We start from the raw sequence: 14,010 nt of genomic DNA on the forward strand, positions 1-14,010 counted from the left end.
AAAAAAAAAAAATAAAAAAAAAAAAAATGTTGCTTTCCTTAGTCAGTAATGTGTGATTAATACCACATCCATGTGAATTTCTTAAGCAAATTTTTTTACCAGTGTGTATGTGTGTAAATATATACATATATATTATATATATTGTGTAAATATATTAGTGGTGTCAAATCGATTAATCGCATCTAACATAAAAGTTTTTGTTCATATAATGTATGTGTATATATGTACATGTATATAAATGGGTGTGACTCACACACATATATAAACACTGGTATTTGATCCTTAAAATTTGATTTATTCTGGGTAATAAGAATTTCACACGACTGTGGTGACTCTAATGTACGTTGAATTAATTGGATTCATTTTTAAAAAAAATGTATGTTGTAGCTTGCTCTTCCTTGACTAATATTTGAACAGAAACCACAAAAAATATATAATTTTTTTTAGCAATTTCATTCAGGCTATCTCTACTTGCGAAGTTGGAAACTGGCAAAACACGTTTCTGAATAAATTACGTAAATAGGGGTTTAAACTCAATGGGCGTGTGCATGACGTCAACGCCCGAATCACGTCATACCGGAAGAGCGTTCATTGTTTTGGCGTTTCCTGATCCACATCTTTGGAGTCTCGCCGATTAAAACAACAAACATCTGACAGTCGACACATTACTGGTATAAATACATATCTCTTTCATTTAAAACGAGCTGTATAAATCAGTTGTGAGATTTGAGCCGGGAGCTGCTGTGTTTACTAGTGGTAAACTCGGTTCATTTGTGACTCGGTTCATTTCTCTCAGATTTGTATTCGTGTTATGAACCGCATTAAGATCACAGATCAGCGTTTGTTCATATGTAGACGATAAAGCGTCAGCAGTAGATCGTTTATAACCGGTGTATTGTTTCTGTGTCTGTTTTTATTCACATAGAGCTGTGAATAAACAAGGCCGAGATGTTATATATGGACCTGCCTTATCAAATGACTCGTTTATAGTTCATACATCACTTGAACCAATGATCTTGTGATCTGAACTCACAAGTGTTCTTTTGTAAATTAAACGCACTGCATATTAATAGATGTGAAATTTAGTTGCCCACAACCTTTCAATCTGAATGAAAATGTCAGTGTTAATACCATCTGTGTAGTTTCTGATATATAGAAAATCACATAACGTCTAGTTTAGTTAATCTAGTCAATTGAACGTGTTTCTCAAGAATAATTCTGCTCAACCAGTTGTTCCCTAATGGTCAAGATCCAGATTTTATCTCAGATATTTGCTGGTGACGTAGTATCGTGTTAAAATTGTTTCATACAACAGCAAAATGAATTGTCCTGAAATGCATGAATAAAACAGAAACTAATAATAATGGTGTCTTTCTTCTTGTTCAGGTCACCATGACTCACTGGTTCCACCGAAACCCTCTGAAATCCACAGCGCCCGTGTCCTTCAACCTGTACGGTGTGGCGTCCAGTCCCGCGGCCAATAAGATCTGCAAGTGAGGAGTTTATTCTGGTATTATATTCATTTTGTGGGCCACTGTGTGACGTTTTATGACGTAAACGTTATCTCTCTGTGTCAGTGACCTGAGAACGACGCGGGCCAGACTTCTGGACATGTTCACCGATGCCACATGTACCCCAGAGATTATGAAGAAATCCAGTGACGAATATTTCGCTCTTTTACAGGGTTTGTGAATTATTATATTTCCTTGTGGCTCTGGTCAGATATTTCCATGTTGCTCATGCTGATCTTATGTTGCTCAGAGGCATGTTATTGTTGTTGTTTTGTTGGCATTGTTTACAGTTTTTCTGCTTATTTTTAATGCACATAGGATTCATTTTGCCGCTGGATGGAACCACACAAGAGAGCAAGCTCCGGTTCATCCAGAACTTCAAATGGACGGACACTTTACAGGGAAATATTGCAAGGTAACTATCACACAGTGTGAGGCAGTTCAGCGATAATCAGCTCGACTCAACACAAATTGTTGAGTTAATAAACCTTATAATGCATTGTATGGTCTCATGAATAACTGTAACCAGAGTTATAGCCTAATACAATCTATTCATTGTTACTCCTTTAGAAAGTATAATTCATTAAATCATGACAAGCCACCAATTTCAGATGTAACAAGGAATCTGCTAATATTATAATGCACACAAATATTTATGAAAAGACATAATGCATTACAACGTACATTATGAATACCTTTATATTGCATTAGACATAAAAGCGTCACATTCTTGGAAGAAAACACTGAAATGCATCATTTATTATATTTATCAAGCTGGTTAATTAATACTTAAAGGTATAGTGGGGGATTTTCCCGAATTTTAGAAAAGAACCGCCCTCTCCACTTTTTGAAAAAATGCACATGCGCAACACTCTCCCTGCTCCCGAGAGGGAACGCCTATTAAACGCTAGCATCGCTAATCATAGCTTACATTAACTTTTACTAGCAGTGATTTTAAATGGATTTCTCCAAATAGCATGCCAAACTTTACCTGTCGAGTAGAAACTTCGTGACTGAGGCATCAGTGGGAAGCCCAACCTGTGCTTTTAGCTCACGCCAGCGTGTGAAATATTCTCCCAAAAACACTGGTCTTGTTTCTTTCTTCGTCCCTCAGACATTTTGAAAAAACCTGGTGAGAACGGCGAGCTTCAATGAATGGCTGAAACTGTAGCTCACCACACATATACACCTGAAAGTGTGCATGCACAGAAAGCGAAAACTACCTGGGGACGAGCACGTACGACGGCCTTACGTAAACATATCACCAGAATGATTGACAATTAGGAGGACCAATAGTCTTGATGATCCTCCCGGAAAAAGAAAATCCTCCACTATACCTTTAACAAATTGTGTTCTGATCTGAACAAACTAAGTGCGTCCTGCAACTGAACCTGTATTTTCTTATTTTCTTTTATCTTGTGTAGTTTTGTTCATGGTTTTTGAGAATGAAAGCAGGTCATGTGACGTGCTTATGTTTACATCAATCTAATTTGATGAGCTTCTACCAAATGACAGATGAATCTGAACTAAGATAACATGGTTTGACTAAGAGACATGACCCCATTAAGAGATATTGTGTGTGTTTCAGTGCGCAGCAGGATGCGATCTTTGAGCTGGTGTCTATGGCGTTTAATGTCGCCATCTGGTACACCAAGTTTGCCTCACGACTGGCTGGAAAGGAGAAGTAAGTTCTCTGGAATAATGGATTATGATTGGTCAGTGATGACGTTATGTGATAACTAAGGTATTAATTACTGTACTTAAGCATTTAGACAGTTTGTAAAATAAAACCCTGTCAAATAAGTTGTCTACTGTGTGTAAGCCGTACTCATGCAGATTCATGCATATCTGATGTTTTGAGAAGTTCAAAATAGTTTTTAAAAAGACATGCAACTAATTTCCCACATAATTGTGCCAATTTAAGTTCTCTTCCAGTGTTGGTATTGCTAGCTAAAATTAAACTATTAAAAATCATATATTTTTTTTATTTGAAATTATGTAAAATATACATATTAGATGAAAAACTTAAATTAAAAAAAGAAAATAAAGCTAAAATAAATGAAAGCTAAATAGAATTTAAACAAGCCAACAAAAAATGACAAAAGTACATAAAACTAAAATTAATTGAAAAATATAAAATGAAAAATAAAATAAATAAATAAATATACATGAAAATATAAAAATAAAAGGTAATTAATAATAATTATAAATAATAAAACATATTAATAGTATAAAAAATACTAAATTAACAAAAAAGTTTCTTAGATCACTGCTATTTTTCTTCCTAAATAATAAAATCATATTAATTTCTAAATCAATATTTAATTTATTCCTTTTGATAAGTAGCCTTGTAATAAATGAGATTATGCACTGTACACTAGTCATTATTACTGTCTGTCTGTAAAATATAGTATTTTTATAAGTGTAATAAATTCTGTCTGGGTTTTGAGTTTCAATATTTCATTAAAGGCATTTTTACAAGTTTTTGTTTTTTACATTGTAGCGTCACAGAGGACGAGGCCAAAGACGTTCACAAGAGTTTGAAAACCGCTGCTGGAATATTTAAAACCCTCAAGGTAAAATGTGCCTGACTTATTTTGTGTCGAATTAAAGCAAAAAGACTCTGAATTGCAGTGATTTGAGTGCTTAATACCCACTTAACATGGTAAAACCACCGTAATGCATGGTCATGAGTGGCTTACTGTTTGATCCATGGTAATATTTGTCTTTCAGGAGACTCATATTCCTCGGCTCATCACTCCAGCAGAGAAGGGCCGAGACCTGGAGCCCCGAGTCATTGACACCTACATTGTGCAGAGTCAGGCCGAGGCTCAGGAGGGTAAAACATGCCTCTGTTTACTCTGAGTGTACAGTATTGCTTTCTTGTGTGTGTGTGACGGTTCATGTGTGTGTGTTTTTAGTGACCATTGCCAGAGCCATCGAGCTGAAGCACAACGCCTCCCTCATCGCAGCGCTAGCGTTCGAAACCGCAAACTTCTACCAAAAGGCCGGTAGGTTTACTACTGCTACTGTTTAATCAACCTTTTGCTTCTCTCTATTTAAAGGGTCAGTTCACACAAAAATGAAAATGCTGTCATCATTAAAGGGATATTTCACCGCTGGAAAGATGAATTGGGTAATTTATGTTGTAGAAATGTGAAATTATTTTAGAAGTTGGAGCCTTCTAGACTGAGAAAAGCCAGAAAATGTATTTTTGGCTCATGTGGATGAAAGACGACAACTCCCAGAATGCACTTGCTTCGCTGCCCTACGAGGACACTCCCAAGCCACGCCCACCGGTTACAGAGGGCAGTATCGGGAGAAATGATACAGCTAGGCTACTAGTCGACTCGAAACTGAAAAGATGCTGTTTTATGGTGAGATCCCCCTATGGGCGGGTTGAAGACATGCGGAACGAGCTCCTCCTATTGGCTGTAGTCTCTCGCCTCTGGACAAAGCCTCTGATGAAGATAAATGATGATTTTTGTGTCATCTGAGGTTTATTTCCAGACACACAATACAGAAATCTCTGGTCTCAGGGGGACATGAGGGAGGGAAGCACGGTCACCTCGAAAATACCACCGGGTTTCTACTGATACAAAGCTTAATGCTAATCGGTGAAGGATCCCTTTAACTCTCCCTCAGGTCGTTCCAAACCTGTATGAGTTTCTTTCTTCTGCTGAACACAAAAGAAGATATTTTGAAGAATGTTGGTAATCAGACCCCATTGACTTCCATATTAGGAAAAATATACTATAGAAGTAAATGGCTTCCGTCAGCTGATAATCTTTAAAATATCTTCTTTTATGTTCAGCAGAAGAGAGAAACTCATACAGGTTTGGAACAACTTGAGGGAGAGTAAATGATAGCATTTTCCATTTTTGGGTGAACTGTCCCTTTAATTCTGCATTATAATTTGCTTGCGTTTCCAAATGTGGGGGTGTATATATTTGTTATATATATATACAAAAGTTTGGGATCATTTAGAAATAAATTAAATGGATCAAAAGTGACACTTTTAGATATTTGTAATGTTACAAATTATTTACATTTCAAATAAATGCTGTTCTTTTGGAGTTTTTATTCATCAAAGAATCCTGAAAATCTATATTGTTTTCCACAAAAATAATTTAAATATTGATTATAATCAGAAATGTTTCTTGAGCAGCAAATCATCATATTAGAATGATTTCTGAAGGATCATGTGACACTGAAGACTGGCGTAATGATGCTGAAAATACAGCTTTGATCACAGGAATAAATTACAGCTTACAATATATTCATATAGAAAACAGTTCTCAACTCACAATATTTCACAATATTACTGTAATGTAAACTACATAAGATAACATGAAGTAGCAATACTTCTACAGCATTTATTAACCTTAGTTAATGTTAATTTCCACATTTATTAATGCATTAGTTGTATCTGTTAAGATGAATAAATGCACAATGAACAGACATGAACGAATTGTTCATGCTTGTTGTACTTAGTTACCATATAATCTTATCTGAAATGTATAAGAATATATCAAAACGTTGTCATCTTACCCCCCATAAATATCAAATACACATGAAATATTGATCTGAATTGAAATAATAGTCCAGCAGGACACATGAGAGCATTTGTTCAGAAATATTAATCAAATACCTTCAGAGAGCCTTATGATAAAACATACATTATTTAGAAGATTATTTTTCATATTATTTTCCAGATCACACTCTGAACACTTTGGACCCAGAATGCAGCAGTAAATGGAAGAAATACCTGCAGCTGAAGCAGCACTTCTACATGGCTTACGTGAGTCCATCTGAACACAAACGCATCACCATGTCTCTGATCGTTGTAAATAGCAGTCTAATAATGATTTAAAGCGCCCCTATTTCAGATGTTCCCTTTCATGCGGTGTGTAATAAAGCTGTTCGCGAACGTAAAAGGTCTGCAAAGATCAAAGAATCAGATAAATGGAGTTATTGTGTACCAAGAGAACAAAGCGACTCTGAACTGCCTCAAACGAGTTGTTAGTAATACGCTGATTTCACGCAGCCGCCATTTTGAAATCGAAAGTGAGGCTCCGGTGGGAAGAACCCTGGAAGTAAAGATAAACAACAATGCCTTGGATTACCAACCTGAAGCTGCTGCCGCGATTTACACTATTAGATGTTAATATCCAATATAGGATATGTATATAGTTCATTCCTGCTTCTTTTTTAACATTCTGAATTGTATATAAAAAAATTATTTTATTTATAAATGAATTTCACTGTATATAGTCTAAAGAATGAAAGAAATGTATGTACATTTTTAGAATTGACACAACATCATTAAACACAACAATACGCCATCGCATTCACGACTCTCCTGTGGTAGCGGTCGACCAATCACAACAGACTGGGCTGTCCGACCAATCACAACAGACTGGGCTGTCTGACCAATCAGAGCACAGCAGCTCTCGGAGAGGCGGGGCTTATGTCTGGTTCAGATTACAAGGTTTTTTTGTCTGTTACAATAGTCACTGGTTCAGATTACGCAATATTGACTCCTAAAATCTTGTCGTGTCGTGGACAAGAAACATGTCCGACTACACTTTGCTTTCCGACCAATCATCGCGTGCTGTCTCACTCGCACACATGTATACCCCACACACACACACACACACACACACACACACACTCTTGTTCACTCAATCACACAAACGCACTCAATCACACAAACGCACTCACTCAGTCACACTCGCGCGCGCGCACACACACACACACACACATTCACTCACTCACTCTCGCTCACTCACTCATTCACACACTCTCGCTCACGCACTCTCGATCACTCACTCTCGCTCACTCACTCACTCACTCGTGCGCACGCACACACACTCACTCACTCTCGCACACACACACTCACTCACTCACTCACTCACTCTCGCTCACTCACTCTCACTCACTCACTCGTGCGCACGCACACACACTCACTCACTCTCGCTCACTCACTCTCACTCACTCACTCACTCACTCACTCACTCGTGCGCACACACACTCGCTCACTCACTCTCGCTCACTCACTCTCACTCACTCACTCACTCACTCACTCACTCGTGCGCACGCACACACACTCACTCACTCTCGCACACACACACTCACTCACTCACTCACTCACTCTCGCTCACTCACTCTCACTCACTCACTCACTCGTGCGCACGCACACACACTCACTCACTCTCGCACACACACACTCACTCACTCACGCACACACACACTCACTCACTCACTCTTGACGGAACCGTTGTGGAGGGTCGAAAAAATAATTAAACACACGTCTTTTCATCGTGATGTCGTGAAGCATCGCAGATGCGACGTCGGTTGTCGCCCACTATGACACACTATACGGGATGAAACGATCGAATCTTGCGTTCCGACATCCGTTATCGTTTACGAATCCCCACGACACCCTACGTCAAACGGATCGTGCCAAAATCCGGCTAAAATCGTGTAATCTGATTGAACCAGGCATTAGAGAGACTAAATATTCAAACGAACCGCTTTGAGACTCGTTGCGAAAAATAGCTGATGCTGCACTGTATATTATGAGAGAATTTTAATGTTTTTGACCTTGGAATCATGTAAACATGAAAACAAAAACTAATTTAGGAACCTTTAAAATATCATAATTGGGGCATTTCAACATTTAATATTGACTCAACCAAATGTTTTTAGTTCTGTTAGTTTACGAGTGGAGTGTTTGGATGTGATATACTAGTGCAATAAATATTTGACTGTGTGATGTATTTGATTGACAGGCACACTGCTATCATGGACAGACTCTTCTTGCGGCTGATAAATGTGGAGAGGCCATCAGATCCCTGCAGGAGGCTGAGAAGTGTACGCAAAAATAAATCCCTCAAAAATATCAGACATTTCAGTCAATTATGATGTGCAATTGGGTATTTTAGTGGACATATTTTAGTGACTCTTATTAAGTTCATAAATTGTATATGTTAACATTAGCTAATGCATTGTGAACTAACATGTAAATGTTTTCATTAACAAGGTAAAAATGTATATCGCTCGTTGTTAGTTTAATGCATTGACTAATGCTAACAAATGACGCCTTATTGTAGTGTTACCCATGTATTATATTCAAAGATATTTAGTTATTTTTAGCATTGATTGTAAAAAAAAAATGAAATTCTGTAATAGTAAAAATGCTTCATTCTTCTTCATAATTGGCAGAAAAGGTTGAATGCATTTTTGCAAAGTGTTGCTGTAATGACTTATAGTTTCTGAATATTTAGAGCTTTTAACTCTTTCCCTGCCAGCGTTTAAAAAAAAGTTCTCCGTGTTTTTGACCATTTTCACAAACGTTTCATGGCCCCAAGAATATTTAGTTGTATGAATATCTGAACATGCAATATATCAAAAAGAACAGACCCTCTGCTTTTAAACCAAAACAAAGCTTCATGCATTCTTTTATCAACACTTGAATGTGAGTTTCATTAAAAAAAGCAAAATTTTTAGCAAAAAGCTGAAAAAAAATCATGTTTTTGTCAAAGACTACGTCCAGACTAGATTCAGAACGGTGATCAGAACACAGATGCAGTAGATCGAGTCCATCAACACCCTCAAAGCTTCACAGTCCTGTAGCTCGTCCTGGGTCGACATTTCTTTCAGTAACATTACGCAGTTTTGATTTATATGCTGTTTAATGTTGATGATCGTGATATTTTACATATGCATATGATTTCATATGTTATCGCTTGTTTCTGCTTCTTCTTCGCCTGTGTTTTGATCAGGAGATTCAGTATTCTTTCAGAAGATGTGTAATAGCGCCCCCTACCGTATAACAGTGAAAACACGGAAAGCCTGAATATTCCGTCAATGGTGGGGAAAGAGTTAATGTTTGTGAGTTAAAGAGTTAAAAAAGAGTTAATCTCCTTGTAATGTTTGTGATGGCGGCAGGTTACTCGCGCGCGGAAGCCTTGTGTAAAGAGTACCGTCAGACGAAGGGTCCCGGCAGCACCGCCAAGCCCTCGGAGCAGCTCTTCTTTAAGAAACTGGGCTCGTTCATCAAAAACACCCTGGAGAAATGCCAGAGAGAGAACGGCTTCATGTGAGTCGAACAAACACATCCAGAGGAAATATAAAGGGACCTATTATGCTTTTTCACATGTTCATCTCTCTTTAGTGTGTGATGTTGCTGTTCGAGCACAAAGTCCCTCCAGCGGGAGTTCTTCTCTACAACAGTGTTTCTGAACTCCTGAAACGCCTCCATTGTAGTCTTGAGTTTCTTCCGGGAATGAACACGTCACAATATTCTTCATTATAATAATACATTATGCAGAATAAAGGGGCGGTGCCTGGTTGAGTTAGTTAGTAGTGTGTTAAACTGGTGGTTATGGTAAGGAGCGGGACCAACCAGCGCTCGACCAATCACAACACACTGATCCAGCCGACCAATCAGAGCACAGTGTGCTTTTCAGAAGGAGGAGCTTCATAGAGACAGGAACTAAACAGAGCGTTACTGACAGACTGGGAAGAGAGGAGCTGCAACAATATCAAACATGTGAAAAATATGGTGTTTTTGAAAAAATCAAGCATGAAAACCTATTCTAGTTGGGTAAACTTTGAAAAAGGGCCTCTTTAACTCTCAATGTAACAGTATGATAAACAAACAAAAAAAGCTTCCTAGAAAACTAATTTTTCACGGCTGAATGTCTGTGTCAGTTACTTTCACAAGGTTCCTGCTGAAGCTCCCGCTCTGGAGTTGAAGGCTAGTTATGGTCTGGCTGAACCGACTCCATTCGAGCTCCCGGCTCTCAGCGCTCAGTGCACACCTGAAGTCTACGCCACCTTTGACCTTACCAGAGGACCGAAAGACGACAAGGTGAGGAGAGCTTTCCCTTCCCACAAATAAGAGCATTTATACTCACACACACACACACACACACACACACACACACACACACACACACACACACACAATGGTTACAGAGTTTTACTTGAAGATAATTTGAGAATTGTCTCAGAAATGTGTTGGTTTTTTTGTTCATAAAATGGTCAATGGTTCTTCAGAATATCATCTTTTATGTTCTGCAAAAAAAAGAAAGGCATTCAAGTTTGAAACGACATAAGTAAATTATTGTAGAATTTGCATTTTTGGATGAACTGTCCTGTTAATGTTTTATTTATTTTTTAAGTATGGAAATATGAAATAATTTTTTTACGAAATGATAGTCTAATAAGAAACTAAAACTGCCAGTAGATGGCGGTAAATGTCTAAAATGAGTAAGTCATTGAATCATTCAGTCATTCGATTCGCTGATTCATTTAGGAATGAATTAAATGGCTCTCTTTATGAATGAGTCATTGAATCATTCAGTCATTCGATTCGCTGATTCATTCAGGAATGAATTAAATGGCTCTCTTTATGAATGAGTCATTGAATCATTCATTCATTCGATTTGCTGATTCATTCAGGAGTGAAGTAAATGGCTCTCTTTATGAATGAGTCATTGAATCATTGGTTCACCCGATTGATTCACTCAGAACGCTGATTCATACAGAATCGAAGCACCGCTGTGTTACTCTGAGATGCACAACAGTTCTGCTCTGGCTTTATAGGGGATATTTCCATTGGCAAAATTTACAGATAACTTCTTATTTATTGAACTGTTGAAAAAATAAATAAATCACATTTGCACAAAAACAGCACTCGTGTGATATTGCACTTGTCACTTGTGTGATGTTATACAGTAGATAGCTCTCTGTATCTGAAGCACTGATATCGTCTCTCTCCCTCTAGCCGAAAGCGAAGCATGACGAGGAGATCAAGCCAGTGAAGGAGCCGGATCTGAAGCCGCAGACAGACACGGGCTGCGTCGTCTCGTAATGCTGAGTCCATCATTCTCTCCCCCGCTCAAGTATATAACAATATAACATAGTGATATAACAGTGGCGTCTGTCTCGTGCTCGGATTCTCTCTAAGGTGTTTTATCTACAAACGACAGATGTCCTAATGAACGATTGAGTGAGTTTAATGAAGAATTAACCCTAATAACCCAGACTGAATCTGAATTATGTGATCTCTTGATTATCTTTCTGTAGCAGCACACCGATTTTATTGAGATTTTTAAGGGTTCATTGGGTCCAATGATTAGAGAATAACTTCTATAGGTCACTAAATTCTTCTTTTTTTTTTTCTCTTAATGTTTATAATTTGGCTGTTCATGTTGATGCTGGTTAACGATCCATTGTTCAACACAAATGCTAATGTTTAACAGTCTTTAAACGGAGTAAATTTCAAACAGAAATGTCATATTTCACCCCGTCTAAAGAATCTTTTTCATAAAGACAGTAAAACCATTTTAAAACCATTAATCTTCTGTATTAAGACATTACTCATATATATATATATATATATATATATACACACACACACTACCGTTCAAAAGTTTGGGGTTAGTACGATTTTTTATGTTTTTAAAAGAAGTATCTTCTGCTCACCAAGACTGCATTTATTTGATTAAAAATACAAACAAAAATAGTAATATTGTGAAATATTATTCCAATGTAAAACAGCTGTTTTCTATGTGAATATACAGTAAAATGTAATTTATTCCTGTGATCAAAGCTGGATTTTCATCATTACTCCTGTCCAGTCTTCAGTGTCACATGATCCTTCAGAAATCATTATCATATGATTTGATGCTCAAGAAACATTTATGATTATTATCAGTGTTGAAAACTGTTTTTTACATTTTTATTTCATGATGCTATTGATGAATAGAAAGTTCAGAAGAACAGCATTTATCTGAAATCTAAAGCTTTTGTAACATTAAACACGACCGTTCAAAAGTTTGGGGTCAGTAAGAATTTTAATTTTATTTTGGGGGGAAAGAAATTAAATAAATCAATACTTTTATTCATCAAGGATGAGTTAAACTGATCAAAAGTTACAGCAAAGACATTTATAATGTTAGAAAATATTCTATTTTAAATAAATGCTGTTCTTTTGAACTTCCTATTCATCAAAGAATAAAAAAAAAACTGTTTTCAAAATTGATAATAATAATAATGTTTCTTGAGCAGCAAATCATCATATTAGAATGATTTCTGGAGGATCATGTGACACTGAAGACTGGAGTAATGATGCTGGAAATCCAGCTTTGATCACAGGAATAAATTACAGTTTAAAATATATTAAAATAGAAAACAGTCATTTTAAATTGTCATAATATTTCACAATATTACCTTTTTTTTTCTTTTTTTTTATCAAATAAATGCAGCCTTGGTGAGCAGAAGAGACGTCTCTTAAAAACATTAAAAATCTTACTGACCCCAAACTTTTGAACGGTAGTATATATATATATATATATATATATATATATAATTATGTCTTAATGTAATAAATAGGGGTCTGAAAAATAGGCTTAATGCAAAATATAATTTCTTAACTATTATTGTGAACACTAAACAAAAGTGGATATTACCCAGATTATTACCTGTAACTCACCTTTAGCACATGAAATATCTGCTGTATGATTAATATTTGCTAGTGGGAAGAGAGGACAAGCACGTGTTGATCTGGGTCGTGGTCCGGGAACTAACACAGGGTGATGTGACGTCTGACTATAACCTCACCATCTCTAGTATCAGCTTTCAGTGGACGTAGAGTTTCCATACGTGTAAATATTTACAGTCATATTTTTATTCGCTTCTGATTTTGAAAACGTCCAGATAATCTAAATCTGGATGGTTTTCCCAGTGGTTTTGTGCTGGTTTCATTTGATCGGTCTCTTGTTTTTATTATTTTGTCTGTACGCTCAACTCTGACGTTTGCTTGTCCGAATAAGTTCAACCATCTCTCAGTCAGTAAATGCGACACGTTCACACTGAACAAGCACAGAAATGATCGCTTAAAAAGGTACAAAAACTGTATTCCGCCTGTTATTTTGCTCCCTAACTTTAATTCAGACGTGATTCGGACACATTGAAGCTGTACTTATTAAGGGATAATGATTGTCAGATGTTTCGCTGTATATTTATTTAACACAATTCTGCTGAGAACAGGACGTTGTGAAACGACACTCCAGGGTTGCATTTAGTTTTTGTAATTATTTCTTTCCCCCATCTATGCAGTCGTATGGATATGTATTCATCATCGAATATACTCGCCGATTATGATGTCAACATGTAACTCACTGTCATGCATTTAATGGTTTTTCCCATTAAAATGTGTGTTAACTGTATGTTGCGTTGCTTGTTTTGTTTTGTGCTCTCGATATGATTCCTCAAATCATACATGCTTATTTCTGTAATACAAGTTCATCAGCGTTATTATGCTCGACACAAGTAGCTCAGCAGGAGCCGGTTTCACAAAGATAGACTCTGACTATGGCTTAGATATAGTAGATAGTCAGACTTCAGATAGACATCTAAATCAGACCGTTGCACAAAGCACTTAAGACTCTGACTAATCTTAAGTAGGACTACACTGCAATGCATT

At 36.9% G+C, this 14,010-nt stretch overlaps 1 protein-coding gene across 1 annotated transcript; it reads left to right on the forward strand.

Annotated features, from left to right (window-relative positions):
* Positions 1–530: 530 nt before the first annotated feature.
* brox (BRO1 domain and CAAX motif containing) lies at positions 531–13,753 on the forward strand. Its single transcript, XM_082147277.1, has 13 exons — positions 531–671; positions 1,387–1,493; positions 1,578–1,684; positions 1,830–1,926; positions 3,100–3,195; positions 4,015–4,087; positions 4,245–4,350; positions 4,433–4,522; positions 6,227–6,312; positions 8,306–8,387; positions 9,465–9,615; positions 10,230–10,389; positions 11,308–13,753. The coding sequence occupies exons 2-13, from the start codon at positions 1,393–1,395 to the stop codon at positions 11,392–11,394; spliced, it is 1,236 nt and encodes a 411-aa protein (XP_082003403.1). The 5' UTR covers positions 531–671; positions 1,387–1,392; the 3' UTR covers positions 11,395–13,753.
* The last annotated feature ends 257 nt before the right edge of the window (positions 13,754–14,010 follow it).

The sequence above is a fragment of the Leuciscus leuciscus genome, assembly GCF_965113295.1.
Source record: "Leuciscus leuciscus genome assembly, chromosome: 19".
Classification (NCBI taxonomy): Eukaryota; Metazoa; Chordata; class Actinopteri; order Cypriniformes; family Leuciscidae; genus Leuciscus; species Leuciscus leuciscus.